The 16,240-nt window shown below is 43.3% G+C and overlaps 1 protein-coding gene across 1 annotated transcript in view; it reads left to right on the top strand.

Moving 5' to 3' along the window:
• Window positions 1-10,725: 10,725 nt before the first annotated feature.
• Window positions 10,726-16,240, top strand: part of LOC149460649 (uncharacterized) — a 60,389-nt gene continuing 54,874 nt past the window's right edge. The window contains exons 1-2 of the mRNA XM_089679412.1: window positions 10,726-10,849; window positions 11,011-11,147. Coding sequence (XP_089535538.1) covers window positions 10,726-10,849; window positions 11,011-11,147 — 261 coding nt within the window. The remainder of the gene's footprint in view (window positions 10,850-11,010; window positions 11,148-16,240) is intronic.

The following is a 16,240-nucleotide window of genomic DNA, read 5'->3' as shown; positions in this document are numbered from 1 at the left end:
GTGCCAGTCTTTGATATCCCGCCAGTTACCAGACCCGGGCGGTGGAACATTTTGCCCAGCTAGGACTGTTTGGAGCGTTCTGAGGCCGCTCCTTGAGGGGGGGGGGTACTGTCAGGAATGGACTGGCCAGTAATGGTGGGACTTGCCTGCCTTATGAGCTGCAGTACCAGGGCTGGCCAGCGGGTGCTCCCAGCAATCAGAGACTCAACCTTGCAGCCAGTCAAACACCTGGAACTAATTATACTGGTGTATTTAAGGGATGGCCAGATCTGCAGACTCTGCCTTGGTGTGGTTTTCTCCTGGGCCCTGTATCCTGTTCCTGCTCCCTGTCTGATTCGTTGCTGACCCTGCTCTGATCCCTGGCTTTGTCTGACCATTCTCCTGCTCCTGATCCCTGGCTTGTCTGACCATTCTCCTCTGCCTGACCCTCTGTACCACGCTGCCCGCTACCTGCTGAACCTGGCTTGTGACCCCGACCATTCTCCGCTTGCTCCCCCTGTACCTACCTGCCCGATTGATATTGACCCGGCCTGCCTGACGACGCTTGCATTGTATGTACTGTCATCTGTGGGTGGTTTGGTTGTTTGCACTGTATTATGTTTAGTATTGCACTGCGTTTATGTTTGTATTGTTAGTGTTAATAAATTATATTGTTTATAACATATCTGAAGTCTGCGTTTCCCTGCGTCAGTCACACACCTCTGGTCATACCCAGGAGCCCTGACACCTCCTCACCTCTCCGGTCAGGTCTGTGTTTTATTAATACAGATAAGAGTGATATCATGTGACCTCCCAGAATCCTCCTCACCTCTCTGGTCAGGTCTGTGTTTTAATAATAGAGATGAGAGTGATGTCATATGACCTCCCAGAATCCTCCTCACCTCTCCGGTCAGGTCTGTGTGTTATTAATAGAGATACGAGTGATGTCATGTGACCTCCCAGAATCCTCCTCACCTCTCTGGTCAGGTCTGTGTGTTATTAATAGAGATACGAGTGATGTCATGTGACCTCCCAGAATCCTCCTCACCTCTCCGGTCGAGTCTGTGTTTTATTAATAGAGATAAGAGTGATGTCATGTGACCTCCCAGAATCCTCCTCACCTCTCTGGTCAGGTCTGTGTTTTATTAATAGAGATGAGAGTGATGTCATGTGACCTCCCAGAATCCTCCTCACCTCTCCGGTCAGCAGGTAGATGATCTCCAGGGTGAGGTTTAGTATCCTCTCAGTCATGTGACTCCGGTCCTCCTCCATCCTCATTGGTGCCATCATGTGATCTATACAGGTCTCCTTGTAGACGGATAACTTTGGGAAATGAAAGTAAGAATGATTTGGATGGTATTGGTCACACAATAATAGGATGTGGATGTGAGGGGGGAATAGGAGGGTTGCTGGACATTGAAGAACTACTCCCCCCATGGGAAGACATTTTGTTTGGACTGTTTAGTGTTTACTACAATTTTGAGGTCCGGGACCCCTTTTCTCTGTTGGGTTTGTTTGGTCTCTGAACTGGTTTTGATGAGTTTTAGATCTGCAGACAAGGAATGATAAATCTGATCCTTCCTATGACTAGTTTGCTCTGAGGCAGTGCTGTGAGGTCAATGTCGGCTCATCATGCAGGGATGGTCACTTTACATCACCCGACGCCCGGGACATGTAGTTCTGGGGGCCGGGCAAGTATTGTGTTTAATCTTTATCCCTGCTGAGGGCAAGCCGCAGGGCTCTCCTTTCAGGTGCCAGCCTCTGCCACCCCGTGTGTGTGAACCTCTCCTGTACCTACTATGCTTCCCCGGCTCTGCTTGCCCATCTGTGGGCCCGGGTCAGCGGGTGTCGGAGGGTAGAGGGGATGGAGGAGAGCGAACATGTTCACTCCCTTCTTGTCCTGACCCAGAAGTGACGTTATGACAGATTTCCCGACCATCGAGGCCGGCAAAGAATGTAATGCGGTGCGATGTGCACTACATTACATCCAATGCAGTACAGGGGAGACATTGGGGGTCTTTTAGACCCTGGATGTCTCAATAAAGAGAACCTGTCATCAAACGTCATCTCATAGAGGACTTTGTCCCCTTAAGTAAAAATGTTTTTTTTAAATGCAAAGAATTAAAGTTATAACCAAGTACATAACTCCTCCCTTTAAAAAATTTTAAGGCCCCCCCCTCCCCCACATATATGCACACCCAAACCTAAGAGCACACGCTGGAGCGCCTACACGTGATAACATTGATTGTGATACACGTTACATATCGCCGGTCACACCAGAAAGAGAGCGATAATTCTAGGAGCAGACCTCCTCCGTACTCTATACTGATGACCTAGAAGGGGCTATAAATGTGTCCCCTATAGATAATACCGGGGACTAAAGGTTGTCACCATTTCAGCACACACAACTTAAGGTTTGACATGTTGGATATCTATTTACTCGCTGCAATCTCGGCTTTTATATTTTTACACATAAATGGGTCATTTATTGCTTTTTATGCCCTGAAATCAGCTTAAGAGTATTTTTTACTGACATTTGGCATTTCATAGACTTTGTGATAATATTTTGTGACATAAAAATTAGAACTGCCACTATTTTATTCTCTAAAGTCTCTACTTTCAGAAAATTGATATTTTGGGGGTTTTGTGTCATCTTCAGGATATAATGATTTTTTAAATGTGCAAAAAATGCCAAAATGGCTCTGGGAGTGAAAGGGAGAAAGGATAAACAGGACACTCCCCTTTCCTGAGGAGCAGCCAATCAGTTCTCATTACACTGCAAGGAATCTCCCCTCCCTGCTAGTCCCCGGGTGTGGTGCTGGAGACAGGCGGGGGAGGGGAGGAGGAGATAAACAGAACAATGTTACACATATTAAATGTTTTAGTCCCTATAAAGCCCCTTTCATTTTTGAAACCCCAGATATTCCTAAAAGTGCCTCAGATTTATATACATTTTCTGTTACAAAGGAATGTTTCCTTCCTCCTGAGCAGCAATGTAAGGGGTTCTATGCTCCATACTCCTGACCCCGGCACTCCATCATTGTGTTGGCTGCATAGTGTAATGATTGCCCATTGGCTGCCTGTGTAGTGTCATCATTGCCCTTTGTAGGCCATGTATGGTCAGGATGGTCCTTGTCTTGTCTATTTATTGTCAGTGCTGTTTGTTTAGAGGACCATATTACTAGAATTTATCTCCACAATGAGGAGAATGTTCCGGCCCCGGAAGTGGGGGAATGTTCTGCCCCTGAAGGGGTTAATCTGGGTTCCCACACTATATATGTGTGTATCATCATCTGCTGGAGATAAAAGACATCACAGTGACTGTCAGGAATGGACTTGCCAGTAATGGTGGGACTCACCTGCCTTGTGGGCTGCAGTACCAGGGCTGGCCAGCGGGTGCTCCCGGCAATCAGAGACTCAACCTTGCATCCAGCCAAACACCTGAAGCTGATTACGGAGGTGTATTTAAGGGATGGCCAGACCTGCAGTCTCTGCCTTGGTGTGTGTTTTTCCTGGGCCCTGTATCTTGTTACCTGCATCCCTGTTCCTGTCTGACTGATTCGTTGCTGACCCTGCCTGATTCCGGACCTCTGCTGACTTCTCCTGTTTCATCCCTGGCTTGTGACCCCGACCATTCTCTGCCTGAACCCCTATTCCTACCTGCCCGATTGTTATTGACCCGGGCTGCCTGACGACGCTTGCATTGTATGTACTGTTATCTGTGGGTGGTTTGGTTTGGTTCGTTTGCACTGTGTTATGTTTTAGTATTGCACTGCGTTTATGTTTGTATTGTTAGTCTTTAATAAATTATATTGTTTATAACTTATCTGAAGCCTGCGTTTCCCTGCGTCAGTCACATACCTCTGGTCACACCCCGGAGCCCTGACAGTGACTATGGAGGAAGAGGACGGATGTGACTATGGAGGAAGAGGACGGACGTGACTATGGAGGAAGAGGACGGACGTGACTATGGAGGAAGAGGACGGACACGACTATGGAGGAAGAGGACGGACACGACTATGGAGGAAGAGGACGGACACGACTATGGAGGAAGAGGACGGACACGACTATGGAGGAAGAGGACGGACACGACTATGGAGGAAGAGGACGGACACGACTATGGAGGAAGAGGACGGACACGACTATGGAGGAAGAGGACGGACACGACTATGGAGGAAGAGGACGGACGTGACTATGGAGGAAGAGGATGGACGTGACTAAGGAGGAAGAGGACGGACGTGACGGTGAGGTTACTGGGTGTAAATAGGAAATAACATCTTATTACCTCCTCTGCTGCCACGTCCACCAATGTCTCTGATCTGCTTCCTCCCCACTCACCTCTCGGAATGGCCTGTCTACCTGACATCACTTCCTGTCTGTACCTGACATCACTTCCTATCTGTATCCCATAGAGAAGTCCTGTCTGGGGAGAAATGAGATCACCATCTTGTGGAGTTCAGAGGAACTGCAGCCCCGAGAAACATCCCCTAATAACCATTCCAGCATTGTATCTACCTTACAGAGATACCAGGGAAGATCAAAAAGAACTAAAAAAAGTAAGAAACAATAAACCTAACTCTTATGCAACCAACTGTTTAAATAATATATTTTACTACAGATAGAAAAGTCTTAAAGACACAGAACACAAGATAAAAACAAAATACATAATAAAACAGAGACCTCCAAAACAGATCTTTTTGGGTAAAATATGCAAAAATACATCCTAAAGTATAATGATATCTATCAATCCACTGATAATGAAGATGTTAGACATAAATGACAAGGATGTAATGGTCACAGAGGAATGGTGGTGGAGATCTCTCAAAGTAAGAACACTTCCTTGAATGGTTCTATAAATAAAGAATGAATCCTGGAGGGAATAAAGCTGTAAAGCAATAAATAATATATAAACTGGGCCATCCACTTCATCCATAAAGACATTGTGATTGAAGATCTTCTAGATCACATAGAAGGAGGACTCATCCATGATTTCATACATTTGTTTGGAAGGATAGAACAATCCTCAGAAGGGAACATGTAGGATGACAGGAAAGGCTCCTGACTGGTGAGATCCTCCAAACATAATGATGACATCCATGAACTGGAGCGAGCTCGTTGGGGTGATAAAGCCAATCTGGAAACACTGTGTAGACGTTCTCCAAGAACTCAGCACACTCCAGGTGTGGAGAAAGTCTCCAGGTGGGTTTAGCCTGTCATTTATCATAGGTAGGAATGTCCACACATGGACTTCCACAGGGACCCCCGAGACTACAAATAGAACCTGTACAGTGTCCCCAGGTGGGTTTAGCCTGTCATTTATCATAGGTAGAAATGTCCACACATGGACTTCCACAGGGACCCCGAGACTACATATAGAACCTGTACAGTGTCCCCTGTAATGAATTGCTTCCCACCAGGCCTATAGAAGAATGACAGCTGAGCGGGATCTCTCCCATCCTGGGAGGACATCATATGAAGTCCTCCAAGTCTAGTGGTTCTGCTGTATCTTGATATGTCACCTGCTGTGTCCACCAGATGACAGATCATTGTACCAGGCCAGCCCAGTACCATGTGATTGCTATGACCAATCACAGTGATCACATGACAGTTGTACACAATGAATGGCTTTCATTCATAACCATCCATTGTGTACTATTGTGATGATCTCTGTGATTTGTCACTGGCTCACTACCTCTGCTGGAAATGTATTCCAAGCATCAACTACTCTTTCAGTAAAATAATACTTTCTGAGATTAGTTGTGAACTTTCCTCCAGTTAGTTGGAGGTCATGTCCTCGTGTTCTTCATTTTGGTTTCAGATTGAAAATCCTGCCCTCCTGAACCTTCTTCACTCCCTTGTTGTATGTAAAGGTTTCAGTCATGTCTCCCCTTTCCCTTCTCTCCTCCAGACTGGACATGTTACGTTCCTGAAGTCTCTCCTGATATCACTATTTGTATTCCCCGTCTCTGGACTCGTTCTATCTTATCAATACCTTTATGTAAGTGAGGTCTCCAGAACTGGACACAGTATTCTACATGAGGTTGCTGGTGACCCCTCTAGTGATAGAAAGATCTATATAGAGGAATCGGGACCTCCTTCCTCCTGCCGGTGACCCCTCTAGTGATATAAAGATCTATATAGAGGAATCAGGACCTCCTTCCTCCTGCTGGTGACCCCTCTAGCGATATAAAGATCTATATAGAGGAATCAGGACCTCCTTCCTCCTGCTGGTGACCCCTCTAGCGATATAAAGATCTATATAGAGGAATCAGGACCTCCTTCCTCCTGCTGGTGACCCCTCTAGCGATATAAAGATCTATATAGAGGAATCAGGACCTCCTTCCTCCTGCTGGTGACCCCTCTAGTAATATAAAGACCTATATAGGGGAATCGGGACCTCCTTCCTCCTGCCGGTGACCCCTTTAGTGATATAAAGATCTAAATAAGTACCCCAAATCCTTTTCTTCTGAAGTGCTGTCAAGCAATATAACCCCCATGTTGTTCACTCCCAAGGGATTTCTTTTCCCTAGGTGCATTATTTTACATTTAGAAACATTGAACTGCAATTTCCACTTTTTTACCAATCTTCCTGCAATGCCAAATCCTGTTCCATGTTACAGACACCTCCAGGGATATCCTCCTTATTACATACCTTGTATGTCATCAGCAAAGAGACATCCCCTTACCCAACAACCCTTTAGTTCTCTCACTTGCATATATATTAAATAGAACAGCTCCCAGTACAGAACCTTGGGGTACACCACTAGTGACTGCTCTCTGTTCTGAGTGAACCCCATTTACAACCACACTCTGGTATCTCTCCTTTAGCCAACTGCACATCCACTGAACCACCCAAGGGCTAACTCCTAGCTTGTCCAACGTCTGTATTAGATCATTATGTGGAACTGTATCACATGCCTTGCTGAAATCAAGATATTCTATGTCCACAGCACCACCCTGGTCCAAATCATTGGTGATATAGGCAAAAAGTCCAATCAGATGAGTCTGCCATGGTCTGCCCTCAGTAAAGCCATGCTGCTTTGGATCCAGCAAGTTGTGTGTTTCCAGATGATCAATGATCCTTCCTTTCAGGAGTGATGCCATTAACATGACTACAACCGATGTTAGACTCACTGGCCTGTAATTGCCGGCTTCTACCTTGCTGCCCTTCTTGGATGGAACACACTGTGCACTCCATTACATGAACAACATTGGGAGTGCTGCAATCATCATCTGATCAGGATACACAGGAGTATGAGCCAATCATAGATCAGTAGGTGCCTACAGGTTACCAGTCCAAAGGGTTTTGAGCCAATCGTAGATCAGCAGGTGCCTACAGGTTACCACCCCACAGGGATATGAGCCAATCGTAGATCAGCAGGTGCCTACAGGTTACCACCCCACAGGGTTATGAGCCAATCATAGATCAGCAGGTGCCTACAGGTTACCACCCCACAGGGTTATGAGCCAATCGTAGATCACCAGGTGCCTACAGGTTATCACCCCACAGGGATATGAGCCAATCATAGATCACCAGGTTGTCGGCACTGTTCTGGGATCACAGAATGAAACAGGAAGGCCTGAACTTATCATCTCTACATGGACATGCTGGAAGCCATTTTGTTCTGTATATTCTATTTCATGGTTTCTGAACACAGATTCTAAGAGCATTCCAAGGTGGTTACAGCTTATGTTCCCAGGTTATAAATCTGGGGGGAGGTATGGTGGGATCAGACGGCTACAAGATGAAGACTAGACATGACACCAAGTGGTAAGATAAATGGATGAGTCCATGTCTAGATTGAACAAAGGACACAAGAACTGGTCACAATGATTATTTCCCATGATCCTCTGGAAAGAGTGCATATTATACCTTACATTGTATATGGTGTTATTATTATGTGACAGGAATATCTGATCCAAAAATGTCAATTGTATTATTATTAGTATTACATGAAGTGAATGCTTGCTTACTTATGTCATCCAGGTTTATATTACTATATTCCATTTCCACATACATATATTTATATGAAATGGTTTAACAATGAATACATATTGATATATTGGGGATATTCTGTTTGTAACATTATAAAGTATCAGTTTGAGTTCATTGTATGACAACGTTGTTATGTTACAGAAGACGTGAGATAAGAAGTCTCAGTATAATGACCTCATCTTTTTGTAGGATGTATAGGTAGATTTTTCTTCTCCAGAATCACTTAATACATTATTTGCAGTGACTTTGGTACAAGTTTGTCTGAAACCAACCCGTCAGAAAAGCCGTTATCTGGTAATGTAGTGATGTCCTTACTAGCCAAGGTTAAAGGTCAACCCTTGTCATGTTGCAGAAGACATGTCAGAGAAACCCAAATCCTTCCCAATCCTATACTGCCCCCTATATGCCGATGATGTCAAACAGTAATACCGGAAGTGCATGGGCCGCCATCTTGGTATAGGACCATCACATATCCCAATAGAGATTTCACCCTGCAATGTCCCAGGTGGACACTTTGAAATGTGAGTTCATTATTGTATTATTTCTATAAAGGTATTTTTTTTGGCAATATTACACTATTTGGAGTGTTCTTTTCTATGATATGGAGCGGAGTTGGAGAGTTTTAAAGAGCTGACGGTGGTGAGCAGTTTGTACCAGTATACCTGCCCGGGTTTAAGGGGGAAAAAGCGCAGTATGACCTGGGATGCAGGACAAACCTGAAGGTGAGGGCAATAGTGTGTCCGGGGTGTATGCACACTGAAGGGTGACACAAGAGCCCTTCATCTGGATGTGAATGAGCAGGAATGTGATCACTGGTTATCACTTGAAGCACCACGCAGGTAAAGGCACAGATCAATGTCATTTTGGAGGAGTATTGGACGGTGGATTGTGAGCACTGTATATAAAGGACTTCCCACGTTGATGCACATGAAGGACTATATTATGTGGAGGTGATTGGTCACTTGATAAATATGGTTTAGAAGATATATGATTGTATACTAGTACGTGGGATGTAGGATATAGGTGTCAGGTAACCACGCACATCTATGCACATACGTTTATCACTTCTGACACAAGGTTTTGCACATATTGCATTGATTATACTCATTTGTATGTTCTATTTATTTATATGATGGTATAAATACAGTTTGCTGATCATGCACATTTTGCACATGCGTTCAACGCCTCACATTAGGTATTAGTACCACTGCATCTGATTGCTTTTATTTGTGCTCTGCATTTATATTCACTTACATTAAAGAATCTGTTAACCACTTCCAGACCGGACACTTTTACCCCCTTCCTGACCAGGGCAATTTTCAGCTTTTAGCGCTATCACACTTTGAATGGCAATTGCGCGGTCATGCAACACTGTACCCAAATGAATTTTTTACCATTTTTTTGAGATAGATAAAGCTTTATTTTGGTGGTATTTATTCACCACTGGGATTTGTATTTTTTTTGCTATATAAATGAAATGTCCAAAAATTTTGAAAAAAAGTGTTTTTTTTATAAAATTTTGCAAATAAATAATATTTCATCATAAATCTTAGCCAAAATTTATTCTGTTATCTTTTTAGTAAAAAAAAAAAAATCCAAATTAGTTTATAAGCAAAAATTATAATTTTTAAACATTTTTTTTTACATTTTTATTTTATTTTTTTATATTATTATTTTTTTTTTTTACATACTGTCACCCTAGCAGTACAGTGTCACCATGGTGACACTGTACTACTTGTGAGGGGTGATGAAGATTTTTTTTTTTTTTTTTACACTGATTGCTTTTACACCCATATAGGGTGTAAAAGCAATCATTTCTCTTTCTCTCTGTGTGCATTCTTGCACTCATTGAGAAGAACTGAGTGAGCTGTGATTGGTCACAGCTTGTCACATGGTACAAGGCTTTTGTGAATAGCCTTGTACCATGTGACCTCTGTGATCATTCACAGATTTCACACATAGTAAGCAATGATGTCAGAAGTGACATCTTGCTTACTACTTTGCATGTGATCACTGATTGGCCAATCAGTGATCACATGATCGGGACCTCGTACAGAAGTCCCGTCCGATGATCGGTGTTTCACTCTGTCCGGAGGACACAGCAGGCACCGGATCGCGGTGCTGCGCGCTCCCAGGGAGCGCGCACAAGCAGGGTGCGGGGAGGCCATTTATATACAACGGCCGGTCGGGAAGTGGTTAACAACCCTATATTGGAGGAAGACTATGCCCAAGAAGAAGACCTCCGATTATTAGTGACATCCAAATCTCAATTCAGTATTAGAGATGGATTACTGACAAGAACATCCAAAAATGTCGAGGACTCATGTTACAACATGGTCATGAAGCACCTACAGCAGGTCACCGAGGTGAGAAGATTCCCTACGAATTACTCCGGGATTATGCTTACTGGCCTCATATGTTGAAGGATGTTCAAACCTACTGTCAGGGTTGTCTAGTTTGTGCTCAGTTTCAGCCATCATGTCCAACTTCAGAAGAAGGGTTTCTCATTGCCATGGTCCAATTTGCAGATTGATTTTATTGGTCCTGTCACAAAATCATCTACAGCAAACAAATACATGTTGACAGTCACTTGTTTATTTACTAAGTAGGTAGAATGTTTACCGGCTCCCAATAATACCACTGAAACATGTGCCACGTCACTCATTATTCATGTATTTTCCAGACTTGGTCTTCCTCAAAGGATTGATTCAGATCATGGCAGCCATTTTACAAGTGAGGTAATGTCTAAGATGTGGAAAATGTCAGGTGTCAAATGTAAGTTACACATTGCCTATCATCCAGCATCTAGCGGAGAAGTAGAGTGCTATAACCAGTCAATCATCAACATCCTGAAGACATTCATGAAAGAATCAGGTAAAGACTAGGATATGACGTTACCTTTAGTGCTCATGGCTATTAGAACAACTCCAAGTACCGCAACCAAGATGTCACCATTTGAGTTGATGATAGGAAGGAAAATGTACTTCCACAACTTCTGTTGTATCTCACATCTGACCATAACCTGATCAATGCAGCCACGACACATCAATATGTTGAAAACCTTCGACAGAACCTACAACATGATTTTGCCTTTGCACAGAAGAATCTAGAGAAAGCCGTGGTAAGCAACAAAACGTATTACCATCTCAAAACTACCAAGAAGGAGCATGAAGTAAGTGATAGAATGTATTTATACAACTGTGCTCCAGATAGAGTCAAGGAAAAGAAATGTCTTCCTTCATGGAAAGGTCCGTATACTATTACTGACATTTCACCTGTGATATATAAAATAAGAATTGTCATAAATGGAGATTGTGTGGACAAATGGGTTCATATTAACCACTTGCCTACCAGGCACTTATACCCCCTTCCTTACCAGGCCAATTTTCAGCTTTCAGCGCTGCCGCACTTTGATTGACAATTGCGCGGTCATGCAACATTGTACCCATATGAAATTTTGATCATTTTTTTCTCACACATAGAGCTTTCTTTTGGTGGTATTTATTCGCCACTGGGCACTTTACTTTTTGTGCTATAAATTAAAAAAGTGCAAAAAATGTGAAAAAAAAAAAAAAAGTTTCTTTGTTTCTATTATAAAATTTTTCAAACAGGTATTTTTTCTCCTTCACTGATGTGCGTTGATGAGGCAGCACTGATGGGCACTGATAGGCGGCACTGATGGGCACTGATAGGCAGCACTAAAGGGCACTGATAGGCAGTACTAATGAGGTGGCACGGATAGGCGGCACTAATATGCAGCACTGATAGGCGGCACTGATAGGTGACACTGATGATGGGTACTGATAGATGGCACTGACTGGCAGCACTGACTGGCACAACCGCTGGGCACTGACTGGTGGCACTGACTGGCAGCACTGCTGGGCTGCACTGGTGGGTGGCACTGGTGGGCAGCACTGGTGGGTGGGCACAGGTGGGTGGCGCTGGTGGGCACAGGTGGGTGGCACTGGTGGGCACAGGTGGGTGGGCACAGGTGGGTGGCACTGCTGGGCACAGGTAGGTGGCACTTCTGGGCACAGGTGTGTGACACTGCAGAGTGGCACAGGTGGGTGCACTGCTGGGCACAGGTGGGCGGAGCTAGTGGGTGCACTGCTGGGCACAGGTGGGCGGGACTTGTGGGTGGCACTGCTGGGCACCGATCATCAGGGCACTGATCATCAGTGGCTCTGATGATCGGTACCGATCCTCGCTCTGACAACTGCCGGTTCTCGGCAGTACTTTCCTCACGATCTGACAGCGTGAGGAAAGTGCAGCCGAGAACACGGAGATCGCCGGGTGCGCGCCCCCTGGGGCGCGCAGGAGAGCGTGTTCTGGGGGGACGTCATATGACGTCCACCCAGAACTGGCCAGCCGCAGTGAAGCCGTCATTCGGCTATCTGCGGTCGGCAACTAGTTAATCAATTCCGTGCTTGTCATCCTAGGTCTCAACTGAGAATGATGCAAGGTGATGTAGAAGAAGATTTTTAATTTGTACCATAAGAGAATATTACTATAATGATTGAACATTCTGATGTTTTTCTCTCAACATCCAGATGTTCATATCTCAAGTCCTATAGAGTTTTATTGGACATACCAATTATAGCAGAATACCATAATAATGTGGTCAATCAGTTAATATCCAGCATAGCTAGAAAATGTAAATAATTAGTTGATAATAATACATATTAAAACTATCTGTTTTTCTTTAATAGCATCCATATTGAATCCATATTGACCAAGACTGAAGGTCCAAACAGACCAGATCAATATGTGGTAAAGATGCGGATGACTACCAAAGACACAGCGATCGTTTGGATGGACTTAATCCTTGGTGTACACCTCAAGTCCAAACCTATCATTGGACCGGGTCCCTCATCAGGAAGATGTTCCAGGATTCTTAGTAACAGAAAGAGAGATATTATCTCAGAAGATCTTTGTGAATTTGGATCCAAAGATATCCATTGAGAGAAACTACAACATATCCCAGCTACAACTTGTGGAAATACAAGAATGGTATACTGCCACATAAACCGAGCTCAAGCAAGAGTACGGGTCATGTTGGAACACACCAGGAAAACATTCACTACTCAACCAATGTCTACAAATCAACAACCAAAGTGATTCATCAGATTTTTGATTACAAGCTTTGTATTCTTGATGTTGGGTATGATGGTGGAAACAACCACTTTGCAGTTAATTTAATTTTTATTAAGACACCACCATGCCGTTATCAGTTTGGATGAAAAGAGGAAAACATTCCTCAATCCAGGATGAAGAAAGGCCTCACTCTTTGCAGTAAATGACTTATACTCCGACCTTTGTCCCAGATATGTCTTAGGTTGTTCACCTGAATACCATGGAGAAAAAGAGGGGAAATGACGGAACTGTTCTGGGCTCAGAGAATGAAACAGGAAGGCCTGAACTTACCATCTCTACATGGACATGCTGGAAGCCATTTTGTTCTGTATATTCTATTTCATGGTTTCTGAACACAGATTCTAAGAGCATTCCAAGGTGGTTACAGCTTATGTTCCCAGGTTATAAATCTGGGGGGAGGTATGGTGGTATCAGACGGCTACAACATGAAGACTAGACATGACACCAAGTGGTAAGATAAATGGATGAGTCCATGTCTAGATTGGACAAAGGACACAAGAACTGGTCACAATGATTATTTCCCATGATCCTCTGGAAAGAGTGCATATTATACCTTACATTGTATATGGTGTTATTATTATGTGACAGGAATATCTGATCCAAAAATGTCACTTGTATTATTATTAGTATTACATGAAGTGAATGCTTGCTTACTTATGTCATCCAGGTTTATATTACTATATTCCATTTCCACATACATATATTTATATGAAATGGTTTAACAATGAATACATATTGATATATTGGGGATATTCTGTTTGTAACATTATAAAGTATCAGTTTGAGTTCATTGTATGACAACGTTGTTATGTTACAGAAGACGTGAGATAAGAAGTCTCAGTATAATGACCTCATCTTTTTGTAGGATATTTAGGTAGATTTGTTTTCTCCTGAATCACTTAAAGTGGTTGTAAACCCCAAATATTTAATAAAATTGTACTTTTTTCCATAAATGAATACATTTTAATGTAAACATACATACAGCTGTGAGTGTACCTCAGAAAAATGTTCCTTTAGCTTGTCTCAGCCCTCCAAAAACTGCTGGTCTGTGGGCGTGGCTTAGGACCAGAGAATAGTAGGCGGAGATATGATGTCACACAATCCCCCAGTTATACCCCCCTCCATCCTTGGCTCAAGAACAATCACTGGTGCTGATGAGTGCTGAGTTGTGGATCTTGTGACGGCAGAGACCAGCATGGAGAGGACACCCCCTCCCCCACCCCTTGCAGTGTATTACATGGAGGCTCATACTGGTCTCATCCTCAGCACAGCCTGTCACTCACAGGAGAAGGGGAGTGGTGACACCATATTTCTGCTGGTGTCAGATTTATTCTGCTCAGAAGATCAGGTGGGATTTCTGGAGAAAGGGATTGCTTCAAGATACCAGACTAAGCTGAATGGCTCAGTAAAGGTACAATCTACCCAACTGCAGGATTAGACTGATTTGTGTTTTTTAGTTTTACAACCACTTTCAGTAATACATTATTAGCAGTGACATGGGTACCAGTCTGTGTGACACCAAACCTGGCAGAAAAGCAGTTCTCTCTAATGTAGTCATGTCCTTACCAGCCGAGGTTAAAGGTCAACCCTTGTCATGTTCCAGAAGACATGTCAGAAAATTCCTCATCCTATACTGCCCCCTTCAGGTCACTGAAATCAATTAGTAGAGAAAATAGCACCTAGTCTGACGTCATTGTGAGGAGAGATGAGCTTTGCCGCCTAGGTTTTATTTGGAGGGATAAAAGTGAGAGACGGACAGAGAAGAGGACACACATCACAAAACAAGACCTCACAAGACAGGAGACAAGGGGCAACAGACGGACACAGACACCCCCTGAAGTGAGCGCACTGAAAGCTGACATCACTGACACCATACAGTCCATATTGGGAACTAGAACTTTCATTTTCCTCAGATAACTTGTACTCCCCTTATATCTCCAGATACATTGTTTAGTCCGATAACGGTTCTGGTGAGCACAGGAGGTGATGTGATGTCATTTTACCTGCAGTATAAATTATTATCATTTCACTCCTCTGGGGAAGATTGATTTTACATATCCCTGAAGCTGATTCTGGCTTCTAGTCAATGGTTTATCCGGATGTATACAGTATATATATGACAAGGTAATGTACAGTAAATTGATTGCTTATTGCCACGCCCTAAATGTGAGATATGAATATTTCCAGAAGCGATGAACAATCAAAGTCAACTTATTACAACTGTAAAATAAATAAATAATAAATTGGAAAAAAACTAAAAAACATGAAAAAAATATCATAATATAAGTAATTTAAATAATAAAAATGAATAGTGTCCAAAAAAAGTCTATATAAATTTGATGAAAGTTGATTAGTCAAACAAGATTGCAGGTGGATTCTTGCTGGAATATAGATACTTCTATGCGCTCACCTTCCATTCAGCCCACTGCTGAGCTAACACAGCTTTGTGATGTTTATCCTTCATGGAGATCTTTAGAGACTCCCTTGGATACTCCTGATGGTTGATAATGGATGATTGTGGGTCTGTGGGTTAGTTTTTTCTCATGGCAATAAAAAGTGCTCCATCTCCTTGTTATTCCTCGTTAGTATAGTGGGAAAGAGAAAGATACATGGTGCCTTGTCGTTTATTAAAAGAACAATTTTATTCACAACTTCTTCTTATGCATTCACAAGTATTCAGTATAAAAAGTTCTGAGTTAAAATCAGTGAAACCGCTACATGCGTGTGTGACAGGTCTCATGGTTACTCACACTCGCTCACATACACTACACTCGCTGTGAAGTCGGGTTGCTGTGCTGACGTCAAAGCCCCTCCCCAACGCGTTGCGCCACAGGGACATGTGGCTTTGTCCGGGGGATGTGACATGTCTCCTGCGTGGCGGCTCACACTCGTCACATAGACTTAAACTCGCCGTGAAGTCGGGTTGCTGTGGTGACTTCAAAGCAGCAAAATGGGCCCTAAACAAGTACTCCACCTTACACAACAAACAACAAAAATACTTATTAAAATGTTTGGACTTTTGTTTACATCATAACTATCTTTGGTATCAAAACAACTATTACCTTCAAGTTAAAGGAGTCGCCATGGGCACTCATTTCACTCCCAGTATAG

Source organism: Staurois parvus, unplaced genomic scaffold, assembly GCF_062004578.1.
Source record: "Staurois parvus isolate SC_StPar_1 unplaced genomic scaffold, SC_StPar_1.0 ptg000223l, whole genome shotgun sequence".
Lineage (NCBI taxonomy): Eukaryota > Metazoa > Chordata > Amphibia > Anura > Ranidae > Staurois > Staurois parvus.
Note: the sequence above shows the minus strand (reverse complement) of the source record. Positions and strands in the feature narration are given on the sequence as shown.